Raw genomic sequence first — 13,032 nt, 5'->3', positions numbered from 1 at the left:
TTTTCTGCTCGGAATTGTCATTCGACTGCCATTAGGAGAGGTGCACAGAAGAGGTCAACTGACTCCTGCGAAGGCGTGGCATGAAGTTTTTCATCGACATTTAAAACCCTTACCCTAACCGCTGTCAAGCGTCGTCGCGTAATTTCTTTCGGCATGGATCAAATTAATTAATTTCTTTCGGCATGGATCAAATTAACTGGGCACGGCGGCACAGCCACTATGCGGTGGTCTCAAAATCCGTTTGTCTTCCTTCTACAGTTCCTTGGATTGCTGGGCCCCCTTTTTCCCGAACCTTTCGATCTGCGAGTGCGAGATGCGCATGCGCCGCACCCTGCGACCTGCCTCATCTTTCCTTGCCGGTCATCAACTGCACACCCGGACCACCTGCCTCTACAGATATCAGCCACGTGGGCATCACTGATACCAGAAGCCGTCCAGGTGGCGCCGTTGCATATTCCGGCTATGTATGAGCGTCCTGTTCACTCCTCGGCCACTGGGCACGGCAGCATGGCCGGTATGCGGTGGTCTCAAAATCCGTTTGTCTTCCTTCTACAGGTGAGCAGGCGTTACGGAAAATGCTTTCGCTCAGGCGACCCGTTCTTACTTGTGCTGCCGTGCCCATGGTCTTCTGGTGTGTTTTATGATGGTTCTGGCTTGTTGCGACAACTGCTCCTTCTGGGCGGAGACATTGAGACCAATCCTGGTCCTGATTTGGCTAAAATTGCTAAACAACTAGAGAGCATAGCTGCTGACATAAAGGACATAAAAGAAAAGCGACTAACCGATATAGAGAAAAAATTGGACGCCTTGACTATTTTAGAGAACAAAATTGCTGCTTGCCAAACTCAAATAGCTTCTATGAGCACCGTAATTCATCAACTAGAAAAGCAGGTTGATCAGCCCGAAAACCATAGTAGAAGATCGAACCTAATAGTGTACGGCTTACCGGAAAGGGACAACGAGACCAGTGACACACTTGAACACGTTGTCAACAAAGAAGTAATTCAAGACTTGTTGGAGCTTGAACCAATTAGGATTGAGCGCATCCATCGAATAGGTAGGCCTGCACCAAACAAGATTAGACCAGTTATTTTTAAGCTGCAAGACGCACACGACAAGATCTCAATTCTTAAGCAAGGATCTAAGCTAAAAGGTTCAGATTTCTCCATTGGTGAAGATTTCTCCCGTAGAGTGCGAGATGTCAGACGTAAACTGTGGGCAAGTTCGAAACCAAACCGCGACAAAAAAGAGAAAGTGTCGCTAGTTTTCGACAAACTATTCATCAATAGCAACGTTTACACTTGGGATACCGAAAAAGATGAACGCCTACTCCTACGAAAAAACGACGAACGAGAGCCAAATCGTCCACAGACGAGGCAACAGGCTCAGGCATTAAACAATGCATCATGATCAAAAATACTTCCAAAAGGCCAATCAACCGAAAAACCAGGAACACCCCTAACAGTAATGCGAACCCAATCAAAGAAAAGCAACTGCGCCTGCTGAACCTGAATGCTCGTAGTCTAATAAATAAAACTGACCAGCTTGAAATTATCTTGCTTCAAAATGACCCGCACATTGTCGTAGTGACTGAAACTTGGCTCCGAAGCGACATATCAGATGACAGCGTCTTTCCCGCATCCTATCAAATCTTACGTAAAGACAGGGCTTCCAGAGGCGGGGGCGTGGCTGTTCTTTTGAAGAACAACATACGGGTCGTTTTGTTGCCTGATATCGACGAACTTGAATGCCTGTGCATGAAGGTTTTGTGCTGGGGGTACTCTTTCATTCTTTACGCGCTTTACACGCCTCCTGATTCCCCATCAGAATATCTAACTAGACTTCGAGAGCACATGTCGAAATATGTGAACAGCAAAGTTTTTCTGATTGGGGACTTTAACCTTCCAGGGATTGACTGGAAACGATTGATGGCTGGTTCAGAATTTTTGAAACACACAAACATAGTGTTTGATATCATGCTTACACATAACCTAATACAAGTAGTAAACGAACCAACTCGTGTACAGGGCCCTTGTAGTTCCCTTCTGGATCTTGTATTTATTCCCCGTAATTTTGACCGATACTCTGTTACAATAGAACCCGGGATATCTGACCACCACTTAGTATGCGTTACTTTACCCCTTCTCAAGTTAAGCTCCCAAGATAGGTCGACGACACGGCGCTTCAAAGATTACTCACGAGCTAATGACAAATCTGTACTTGACCATCTAGAAATATGTCTTGCTAATTTTGATGGTGATGACGTTTGCCTGTAAGGGAAATGAAAATCGATGGGGACCTCGTTTCTGACCCTGCAATTATTGCTAAATATTTTAATCATTATTTTCACAGTGTGTTTTCTCCTGCGCAAACGTATCCACTGTTAATATCAGATCCTGGCATTTATGACGCTGACTTTGTATCTTACTGTGGTGTACTATCTATGCTGTTAAATTTGAAAACCAAGTCTTCATGTGGTTCAGACCAGATTCCAAACGCCTTTTTACGCAGATATGCCGAAATACTTGCTAAGTTTCTTGTAGTAATATTTCGTACTTCTTTGTCCACTGGGAAGCTGCCGAGTGACTGGAGGATGGCTCTGATTGTTCCCGTTTTTAAAAAAGGTGACCGGTCCAGCTTTCAAAATAACCGTCCGATATCTTTAACGTCTCAATGCTGCAAGATCATTGAACATATTATTTCCAAACAGATTTTTTGAATTTCTAGACGAAAATGCCGTACTAACAAATTTTCAACATGGTTTTAGAAAAGGTTATTCCACGGCAACCCAATTGGCGACAATAATTCATTCGTTCGCAGCGTGTCTTGACAATAACGGCCAAATTGATGCTATATTTTTAGATTTCAAAAAAGCTTTCGACAAGGTACCACACGACAAACTAATAGCAAAACTTAAAAACATTCACATTCCGGATATTTTTGTTTCCTGGATTGCAGCCTACCTATCCAACCACCAACAGCTTGTAAAAATTAACGAAGAAGAATCTCGGTGTCTTCCTGTCACCTCTGGGGTTCCACAAGGTAGTGTTTTGGGACCATTGCTTTTTTTGTTGTATAATAACGATTTAGTAACTGTTGTTGACCCTACTGTTCAAATTCGATTGTTCGCTGACGACTGTGTTTTGTTTCGGGAAGTCACATGTACTAATGATCAGAACGAACTCGAGAAAAACATTGAAAACGTGCGGGAGTGGTGTGTAGAATGGGGAATGGAATTAAATTTGGAAAAAAAGTGTATATCTCTGTGTAACGAGAAAGAAAAACCCCAGTGAACACGTGTATAAATTAGGATCGTCTTCTCTCACACAGGTTGACAGTTATAAGTACCTCGGCGTTACGCTAACAAACAACTTATTATAGAACATGCACATAGATAATATTTGCTCGTCTGCCTTTCGGAAATTATTCTTCCTAAGATATAAGCTCAGAAATTCCCCTCCAAACGTAAAGCTTCTTAGTTATTTCACTTTCGTTAGGCCGAAGCTGCAGTATGCGAGTATCGTGTGGGACCCCCATACTAAACAAAACGTTAAAAAACTTGAAAGGATTCAGCGGAAGGCCATTCGGTTTGTTTATTCTAGGTTTTTGTGAACCGACTCCCCCACAGACCTAATGCTAGCTAATAATATTCCTTCCCTTCAGGATCGTAGAAAGAAGTCCCGCCTTGATTTTCTGTCTCTTTTATATAATCGTAAACTTTCCCTTGATCCAACCCCTTTTCTTTCTCCATTAAACACAAGACCGACAAGACATCACCAACCAAATGCACTAACTCCGTACTTCGCGAGAACGGACACGTTCAAATTTTCATTTTTTCCACGCACCATTTCAGACTGGAACCAGACAATCGAATCTAGTACTTGCGATACTGAGTAACTGTGCACTGTTTTGTTTTTGTTTTGCGTGTATTGTATTTCTCTTTGTATTACGCCATGCTCTCCTGCTTGGACCGAAGTGTGGTCCGCAGTATGTATTAAATAAATAATAAATAAATTCATTCGTTCATTCCTCTTCCCCGCTTGTGTAAGAAGATAGTTTTGGCATTGTATGTATGTTACGTGTTGAAATGTTTAAAGCGCTAAGGCTACTAAAACCGCACGACAACCGGGTATGTTACACATATACTGGTCATTCGAAATTCACTGTGATTATTGATGATGGTGACAGTGATAATGATGAGGAATGGAAATGAATGAAAAACTTTATTTTAGTTCTGCAGGACATGCTTAGCACGTGCCAGGCGTCTCCCACGTAGAGACCGACAGGGAGTACCTGGCGGCCGCTTCGTGGGCCTGCTGGACGGCCCATTGCTGCTCGGCGAGAAGTGAGCTCCCGAGGAACCACTTGTTTGAGGTAGAGTCGGGCAGGTGGAGTGTTTCTACACTCCAAAAGGATGTGTGCGAATGTCGCCATGTGTCCACATGAGGGGCATGTGTCACTGGGGAATGCATCAAGATAATAAATGTGAAGCTTGTCAAGGTTTGGGTACGTGTGTTTCTGTAATGGGCGTATTGGGCGTGTGTTTCTGTAATGGGCGTGTGTTTCTGTAATGGGGTTAGCGCCTACGGTCTGTAAAGTTTCGGATATGGGGGTGGAAAATGCAGCGTTCAAGGTAAAAGCGCTTTGTTGTGTCGTTGTGCGTAATGGGCGCATCACAATTGGTCTCTAACTCAGCGAGATGGGGTTGCCCTGTGGCGGCGCGGTTGGTAAGTGCGCGCGCTGCATCATGGGCGATCTTGACGTTGGATGGGGCACCCGGCACCTGGCCGAGATGGGCGGGGAACCAGATGACAATGTGGTGCTTCAGGGTACTCAGGCACTCAAGATCACATTCATGAACCACGTCGGTATCGGCTGCCAGTCCAGACGCCGGTACATACCACGCCTAGTGTGCTTAAAGAACGCTTGCGTTAAGAACACTGAAGCTTATGGAACAAAAGAAAAGTGCTCGACTTGAGGCTCGCCAAGCACAACAATCAAAATGAACTCATAGCCACCTACGGCTGTCGTACAGCGTTACATATCAAAGCAGTTTCATGAAGCCACAAACCAATAGCTTTTCGCACCACACGCTTAATCACTGCATGTGCCGGGGGATACCGCCCCTCACTACCAGCAGCAATGCCCAGACTGCAATGCGCCGGCTGTACTCTACGACGCCACTTGGGCGTGTCGCCTTATCCAACGCCGAGCAGTACAACAGTTCGCATCCTCGCTGCCTAGAGTAAACTCACGGGCCGAGCTCGATCCGGTCGAGAGAGCACGCAGGAGGGCCGCGGCTCATGCGATTCTGAGCTGCGGACTCCGCGCATGATCATGGCCCACCGAAACTTTCTTTTTAAAAGCGAAGCTCCTTAAGCCCGCACTCTGCCGTCGAAGCTCCCTGCGCCGGGAAAGCGCGTCAAGTTAAACAGGCGCGGGGGCAGATAGATGGCGCTGCGCTGCGCGCGCACTCACTCACTTGTTCTTGCCGCCATCAGGCGCAGTGTCGTTTGCGTCCCATTTCCAAGTAGCTTCGCTAATCGGTTGTATTCGCACACGAAATAACAGCTACTTTACTTTTAGTAAATGCTCTTGCTCACCAGCTCCTCAGATATCGCAGACCTTGATATGAGGAGAGAGCGGTGCAATCTGACAATTTTGACTGTTAGAAAGAAATTGCCGTCGCCCGAGAGTGATGTGTTGCCACAAAAAGGAAGGCAGAGAAAACTTTGTGGCAATATGTTACCATGGAGCGAGTAAAATGTTTTTGCCTTTCACAAAACTTGCTCCGCCTTAGGTATTTCCACGAAACTGACGCTCTGTCTCTCTATTTTTTTTTTTCAAGTATGAAAACTGTTCTTGCATATATGCCTCGTATACAGATATACCAAGGAAAATGGGGAGAAGCTTGAGGAATCTTGGAGGGGAGGGAGGCAAGAAACGAAAGCTATTTTTTTTTCTTCCAGCCTACGCTGCCACTCTCCAATCTCTCCTCTGGAGGAAAAAAAAAGAAGATTATCATGCTTTATAAGCGTGCATATTCGTGCGAAGCTTTCAAGTCACTCGCGATGGAGAAAAAACGTGAAATCGGCCGTTTATCAGCGCACAGGTGTCATTACGAATCCTAATCCGGTCGTTTGTCTGCTGCGTATGGCCTAGGCCAGCCTTGTTGCATGGGAGAGCCATACGCTCTGGTCTAGAAGAGGCGGACGGAGGAGGTGGTTAGAGAGAATAAGGGTAATTTTACATCCCGGACTGACGGCGACCTATAAAGAGATAGAGAGGGTGGATAGTAAGAAAGAGGGAATATCGGAAGCAGCGAACGCAAAGGGGATCCCGGCTTAGAATTCAATTCCACTCATGATGTGTACACAGAACATCAAGTCAACTTCGCGGCTGTAATAACGACTACTTCGAAACTGCACACCGTATGTAGATATCCAAATCCGCGCGGAGAAGGGAGACATAAAGGGGACGGCGAGTCTAAGGAACCACGTATATTCAGAGGGGGGGGGGGGGGTGCACAAAGGCATTTGCCAAACGAATAAGTCCAATAAGCCGTTTGGCTCTCGCGTTCGCGCGTGCTCCTTAAAGCCTCAACGGGCTAAAAATGCGCGCTTGAAATTGCACGAACTGCAGATTTCTCCACTTAAGCGTCGCCTTCGCCCCCGTTGTTCTTAGGTGCCCGCATTCCCATTCTGCTCACTCTCATATTTCTGTATACGTACGTACCTACGTGGTAAACTTATCCCGCTCTTCGCGCTCGTCTCGTCCTTGTTCTAAAACTACCCCTTTATCGACGCATAAATCTCGCGTAAATCCAGCCATTCCAACAACAAAAAATCTCTTCTTGGTTTGGCATTAAAACTCGTGTAGCAAGATGAGGAGAGAGTGTTGGATTATGAGGGAAATGAGAAAATGGCTTCGGGCGAAAGAGAGACCTCGCGGGAGCCGTGACTACAGCGAGGCATTCGCGCTCCTGAAAGAGTAGAGAGAAGGAGGGGAAAAGAAAAGCTCTCCCTCATTCAGCCCTCTAATTCCTTTGCCATTGCTCTGAAATGCATTGAGCGGCAGGGCGCCCGGTGCCCGAACCAGCCTTTTAGAATGAGTTGAACGCGTATACAACTCGCGCAACATAGGCCGCCTTTCCGAAATTTTCCCGCACCCACTTCACTGAGTTTCTCTTCGCTTCTATCTCTTAGTTCGCTTCTTTTCTTACTTTCTATTGTGTCCTCTTGAGTCGTCCCGCCTGCGTCTTAGGTACCGCCGCTCTGCGCCTAAGCCTCCCCATCGAATTACGTGGATTTTAAATGTCTCTCGGGAAGTCTCCCACCCCCACCAACCCACACGTTTTGTGTGTGTGTGTGTGTGTGTGTGTGTGTGTGTGTGTGTGTGTGTGTGTGTGTGTGTGTGTATGTGTGTGTGTGTGTGTGTGTGTGTGTGTGTGTGTGTGTGTGTGTGTGTGTGTGTGTGTGTGTGTGTGTGTGTGTGTGTGTGTGTGTGTGTGTGTGTGTGTGTGCGTGTGTGCGTGTGCGTGCGTGTTCGTCATGAAGGGGAGGGGCGGTGAAGCCTGTTCGTGGTAGGGGACATACATATAATACGGTTCTGCACCCTAATGAGTCCTCCGCGAGTGGGCGCCCCTGCTAAGAACTTGAAATTGGGGAAAGGAGGACAACCACGTAAATAGGTGGCATTAAGTTAAATCTTTATCACGCCCACACAGTTGCCCATTTCCTCGTCCCTATCGTCTTCATCTGCCTCCTTCCCGCGTTGTGTAGGTTTTCCTTAGACCTCACATCTCTAAATTCTTGCGACAACGTTTTTAGAGCCATTCATCAAATGTATGAATGGCTCTGCACACGTGCAACAGGGATGGCTGTTCGTGTCTGCTTCCACATCGCTCGACTACGCCTACTTTCGCCTGTTTCACTGGCTTCATTAGGTGCGCGTAGAGTATGTATAGATTCGTACGGACGGGCACGCAGAGCGCTCTTCGCTTCCGACTTTCATCATTTCCTCATGATCGCACATGCAAACGCCATTTGTAGCTTAATAAAAAATACGGCAGATCCCACGTACATGCGAATCGACGTTATGCGAAGCATGCGGAGGGAAGGTGACCATGTTGCAATTTTTTTATTGAGCTACACATCATGAAAGGACGCTTAATATATGTACAAGTGTTGCACGCGCAGACATGTGTTGAAGAGTGGCAGATGTTTAGGTAACCAGTTGTTTGCGCTTGCGCAGCGATGCCAACTTGAACATGCGTATTAGCAACACCAGAAGCTGATGTGAAGCGCTGATGCTCGCGAAGATGCTGGTCCCAGACACTGCAACATAAATCAACTTCAGCACATGGCATCATCATCATCATCATCATCATCATCATCATCATCATCATCATCATCATCATCATCATCATCCTGACTACGTCCACTGCAGGACAAAGGCCTCTCCCATGTTCAGCCAGTCAACTCGGTCTGGTGCTTGCTGCTGCCAATTTATACCCGCAAACATCTTAATCTCATTTGCCCCCCTAACCTACTGTCTCCCTCTAACCCGCTTGCCTTCTCTGGGAATCCAGTTAGTTACCCATAATGAACAGTGGTTATCCTGTTCACGTGCTACATGCCCGGCCCATGTCCATTTCCTCTTCTTGATTTCGACTATGATATCCTTAACCCCAGTTTGTTCCCTAATTTACTCTGCTTTCTTCTTGTATCTTAAGGTGACACCTATCATTTTCCTTTCCATTGCTCGCTGCGTCGTCCTCAATTTAGGCTGCACCCTCTTTGTAAGTCTCCAGGTTTCTGCTCTGTAGCTAAGTACCAGCAAAATACAGCTATTATACCTTTCTCTTGAGGGATAGTGGATATCTACCTGTTATGATTTGAGAGTACTTGCCATTGTGCTCCACCCCATTCTTATTCTTCTAGTTACTTCAGTATCGTGGTTCGGGTCCGCGGTTATTACCTGTCCTAAGTAGACATAGTATTTTACAACTTGAAGTGCACTATTACCTATCTCGAAGCGCTGTTCTTTTCTGAGGTTGTTGCACATTACCTTCGTTTTCTGCAGATTAATTTTAAGAACCACCTTTCTGCTCTCCTTGTCTAACTCCGTAATCATGAGTTGCATTTCGTCCCCTGAGTTACTCAGCAATGCAATGTCATCGGCGAAGCGCAGGTTACTAAGGTACTCTCCATTAACTCTCATCTCTAACTGTTCCCATTCTAGGCCTCTGAAAACCTCCTATAAGCATGCGGTAAATAGCATTGGGGAGATTGTATCTCCCTGCCTTACGCCCTTCTTGATTGTTATTCTGTTGCTTTTTCATGGAGCAATATGGTAGCAGTTGATCTCCTGTATATTGATTCCCTGATGTTTTTATATACTTCATCGACGCCCTTATTTCGCAGTGTCTGCATGACGGCTGATATTTCTACTGAATCAAACGCCTTCTCGTAATCTATGAAGGCTATGTATAGTGGCTGTCTATATTCCGAGCATTTCTATATTACCTGGTTGATAGTATGAATATGGTCGATTGTTGAGTAGCCTGTTCAAAATTCTGCTTGTTCCTTTGGTTGATTGAATTCTAATGTTGTCTTAATTCTGTTAGCAATTACCTTTGTAAATAGCTTTTGTACTACAGAGAGCAAGCTGATCGGCCTGTAATTTTTCAAGTCCTTGTCATCTCCTTTCTTATGTATTAAGGTGATGTTAGCGTTCTTCCAAGACTCTGGTACTCTTCCCGTCAGGAGACACCTCGTAAACAGGGTGGCTAGTTTTTCTAACACAATCTGTCCTCCATCTTTCAGCAGCTCTGATGTTACCTGATCTTCACCAGCAGCTTTGCCTCTTTGCATGCTCTCCATAGCTTTTCTGACTTCTATCATTACTGGTGGGGTGTCATCTGGGTTACTGCTAGTTCTTATAGTATTAAAGTCGTGGTTGTCCCTTCTACTGTACACATCTCTGTAAAACTCCGCTATTTCAACTATCCTATCCATATTGGTAGTTATTTTGCCATCTTTGTCTCTTAGTGCATACATCCGATTTTTGCCTATCCCAAGTTTCCTCTTCACTGCTTTGACGCTTCCTCCGTTTTTCAGAGCGTGTTCAATTCTCTCCATGTTATACCTTTTTACATCGGATACCTTACGCCTATTAATCAACTTCGAAAGCTCTGCCAGTTCTCTTTTGTCTGTTGTACTTGAGACTTTCATGATTTGGCGCTTCTTAATGAGATTCTTCGTTTCCTGGGAAAGCTTGCCAGTGTCCTGTCTAACTACCCTGCCTCCAACTTCCACTGCACACTCGGTAATTATACTCGTCAGATTATCATTCATTGTATCTACGCTAAGGTTGGTTTCCTCACTAAGAGCCGAGTGCCTGTTCTGAAGCGAGACTCTGAATTCCTCTACTTTCCCTCTCAGTGCTAGCTCATTGATTGGCTTCTTGCGTATCAGTTTCTGTCGTTCCTCCTTCAAGTCTAGGAGAATTCGAGACCGCACCATTCTATGGTCACTGCTTCATACCTTGCCAATCACTTCCACATCCTGCACGATGCCTGGGTGTGCACACATAATAAGGTCTATTTCGTTCGTATTTTCGCCATTAGGGCTCCTTCATGTCCACTTGCGGTTTCCTCGTTTTCGGTAGAAGGTATTAAAAATCCGTAAATTATTGCATTCTGCGAATTCTACTACTAGCTCCCCTCTGGAATTTCTAGTACCAATGCCATAATCTCCTACTGCCTGGTCTCCAGCCTGTTTCTTCCCTACTTTTGCATTGAAGTCTCCCATCAGTATAGTATACTGTGTTTTTCAATACTCATTACCGATTCCACTTCTTCACAGAAGCTTTCAACTGAGCCTCATCAAGGCTGGATGTAGGTGCGTAAGCCTGTACCACCTTCATCTTGTGTCTCTTATTGAGTTTAATTACGATACCTTCTACCCTTTCATTAATGGCATAGTATTCGTCTATGTTGCCAGCTATGTTTCTGTGAATTAGGAACCCCCCTCCAAGTTCTCTTCTGGAAGCTTACAAAGGCTACTGTGAATGTTAAACTTCAAGCGTATAATACTACTATCATACCTAAATTGGAGTATGCATCCGTGGTATGGGATCCGTACACGAAAAAGGATATACAGAGCTTAGAAGCGCTACAAAAGAAAGCCATCAGATTTATATTTAATAACTACTAAAGGCTAGGTTCTCCAACTTTACTTATTATAAAGTCAACTTAGGTTCTTGCGTAATATTTTAAACGGTAAGCTTAGTATGTCTGCGTTCTCATATTTGACAGCTACTACAGCCAGAACTACGCGCAATACTCCCAGACACACCCTTCAACACATTTTTGTTGAAACAGAGGCACTTAAACAGAGTTTTTTTTCCGCAGTGTTTCGGATTGGAATAGTATTCCCGAGTTTGTTTGCGAGGCAGACAACTTTGATGAAGCCCTCGAACAACATCTGTCATTGAATCGCTGAGATTGTTATATAACTTATTTTGAGAGCGTTGTACTGTATTGGCGTTGTCTTCTATTTCTTTGTTTAAACACCACTTCATGGCAAAACTGATGTATTGCATGTGATGCTCGTATTGTTAATCAATTATTTATATAATGTTCTCCTTGTTTTTGTAAACCCACTCCTGCCTGGTCCATGCTGGCCTGCAGTATCGTGAAACAAACAAATAAATAAATAAAAATATTAGTGATACTGAAAAGGACAAGAAGTAGCAGGGCCTGATTGAAAGCTGTTTGGTGTGAAATTGAAAACTGCCGCCAGGTCCCCGAAAATGACAGCGATTCAGTGGTGCGTTATCTGTCACGAGCTGAGTACCAGCATCTCGGGTAAAAGTGCCCTAATTTAGTGGACCCGTGTTAGCCCCGAGAACGAACATTGACGACGAGGAAGTCGCGGTGAAGTGACGTCAGGGCCAGGACTCGCTTGCTCCGCGGTTGAGTGTTGCCTTTTTCTTCGCCCACCACGCGCCCCTTTTTACGCGATACCGTGGTGATAATTGCTCATGTTTGCTATGCAAGTCTACCAAGGTAGAAGGTCCCTGTTTACACTGCTAGCTAAAGTTAAGTGAGCTGCAGAAAGTTGCGATAATCTAATGGGCAAGCTTCCGTCTAAATGGGAGATTCACTGTGAAAATGGTGGTGCATTACAGCAAGGCATATATCATTGTTGTCACCGCATTACGCCAAAGGAATCAGTACTAGAAGGCTTAACGCTAATGATTCCAACTTCATTACAAAGTGGCGTACACTGTCGGGTTAGAACGTGTGGCCCAGAAAATTACAGATAAATTTATAACGCTTTCAAATTCACTAAGTACAGTCCGGTTTTTATGGATTGTTCGGGGGATTTGACAAAGTTGCGCTGTTTTCCGAAAGAGACGTCAGATGAATCTACCATAAACATGTTTTAATATATCTAATATGTTGAACAAAATTGTAATGTCACTTATAAAACGTTCAGGCAAATGTTGAGATGTTATATAGTGTACTTGAATTCCTTAAATTTTACTTCTAAACAGCTAGTCCCGAGGAATGGAATTCTGTGGCCGCATATTCCGATTTGCATGAATTGCTGGTCCAATGAAGCAGTGCATCACAAGCGGCAATGTTTTATTCGCGTGGGACACTATTGATAGCAATCATTTGCAAAGCAGACGCCTAAAAATCGAAACTAGCGTTGTAAACGATTTCGATGGTGCGCTTAGCGATGTCGTCCACGTGATAATGAAAGGTTTATATACCTGACATGTGTTGTTTAACGTCGCAAAACCACCGTATGATTATGAGAGACGCTGTAGTGGAGGGCTCCGGAAATTTCGACTACCTGGGGTTTGTTCTTTAAAAGTGCGCCCAAATCTGAGCACACAGGCCTACAGCATTTCCACCTGCATTTAAGATGCACTCCAGCCCACGACGCCGGGATTCGATCCCGCAACCTGCGGGCCGGCAGCCGGGTACCTTAGCCACTAGACCACCGCGGCGAGGCA

At 45.1% G+C, this 13,032-nt stretch overlaps 1 protein-coding gene across 1 annotated transcript; it reads left to right on the top strand.

Annotated features, from left to right (window-relative positions):
• The first annotated feature begins 219 nt into the window (after positions 1-219).
• Positions 220-4,495, top strand: LOC142793660 (uncharacterized). The gene is made up of 2 exons (XM_075885795.1): positions 220-555; positions 4,233-4,495. Exons 1-2 carry the CDS (start codon positions 220-222, stop codon positions 4,347-4,349), a joined length of 453 nt encoding a protein of 150 aa, XP_075741910.1. The 3' UTR covers positions 4,350-4,495.
• The last annotated feature ends 8,537 nt before the right edge of the window (positions 4,496-13,032 follow it).

The sequence above is a fragment of the Rhipicephalus microplus genome, chromosome 2 (genome assembly GCF_043290135.1).
Source record: "Rhipicephalus microplus isolate Deutch F79 chromosome 2, USDA_Rmic, whole genome shotgun sequence".
Taxonomy (NCBI): domain Eukaryota; kingdom Metazoa; phylum Arthropoda; class Arachnida; order Ixodida; family Ixodidae; genus Rhipicephalus; species Rhipicephalus microplus.
Note: the sequence above shows the minus strand (reverse complement) of the source record. Positions and strands in the feature narration are given on the sequence as shown.

Coding starts and splice junctions, on each gene's coding strand:
- LOC142793660 (XM_075885795.1), top strand. CDS start 220: ATGCGGTGGTCTCAAAATCCGTTTGTCTTCCTTCTACAGTTCCTTGGA. Junction 556..4,232: donor CGTTTGTCTTCCTTCTACAG/GTGAGCAGGCGT, acceptor ACTTTATTTTAG/TTCTGCAGGACATGCTTAGC.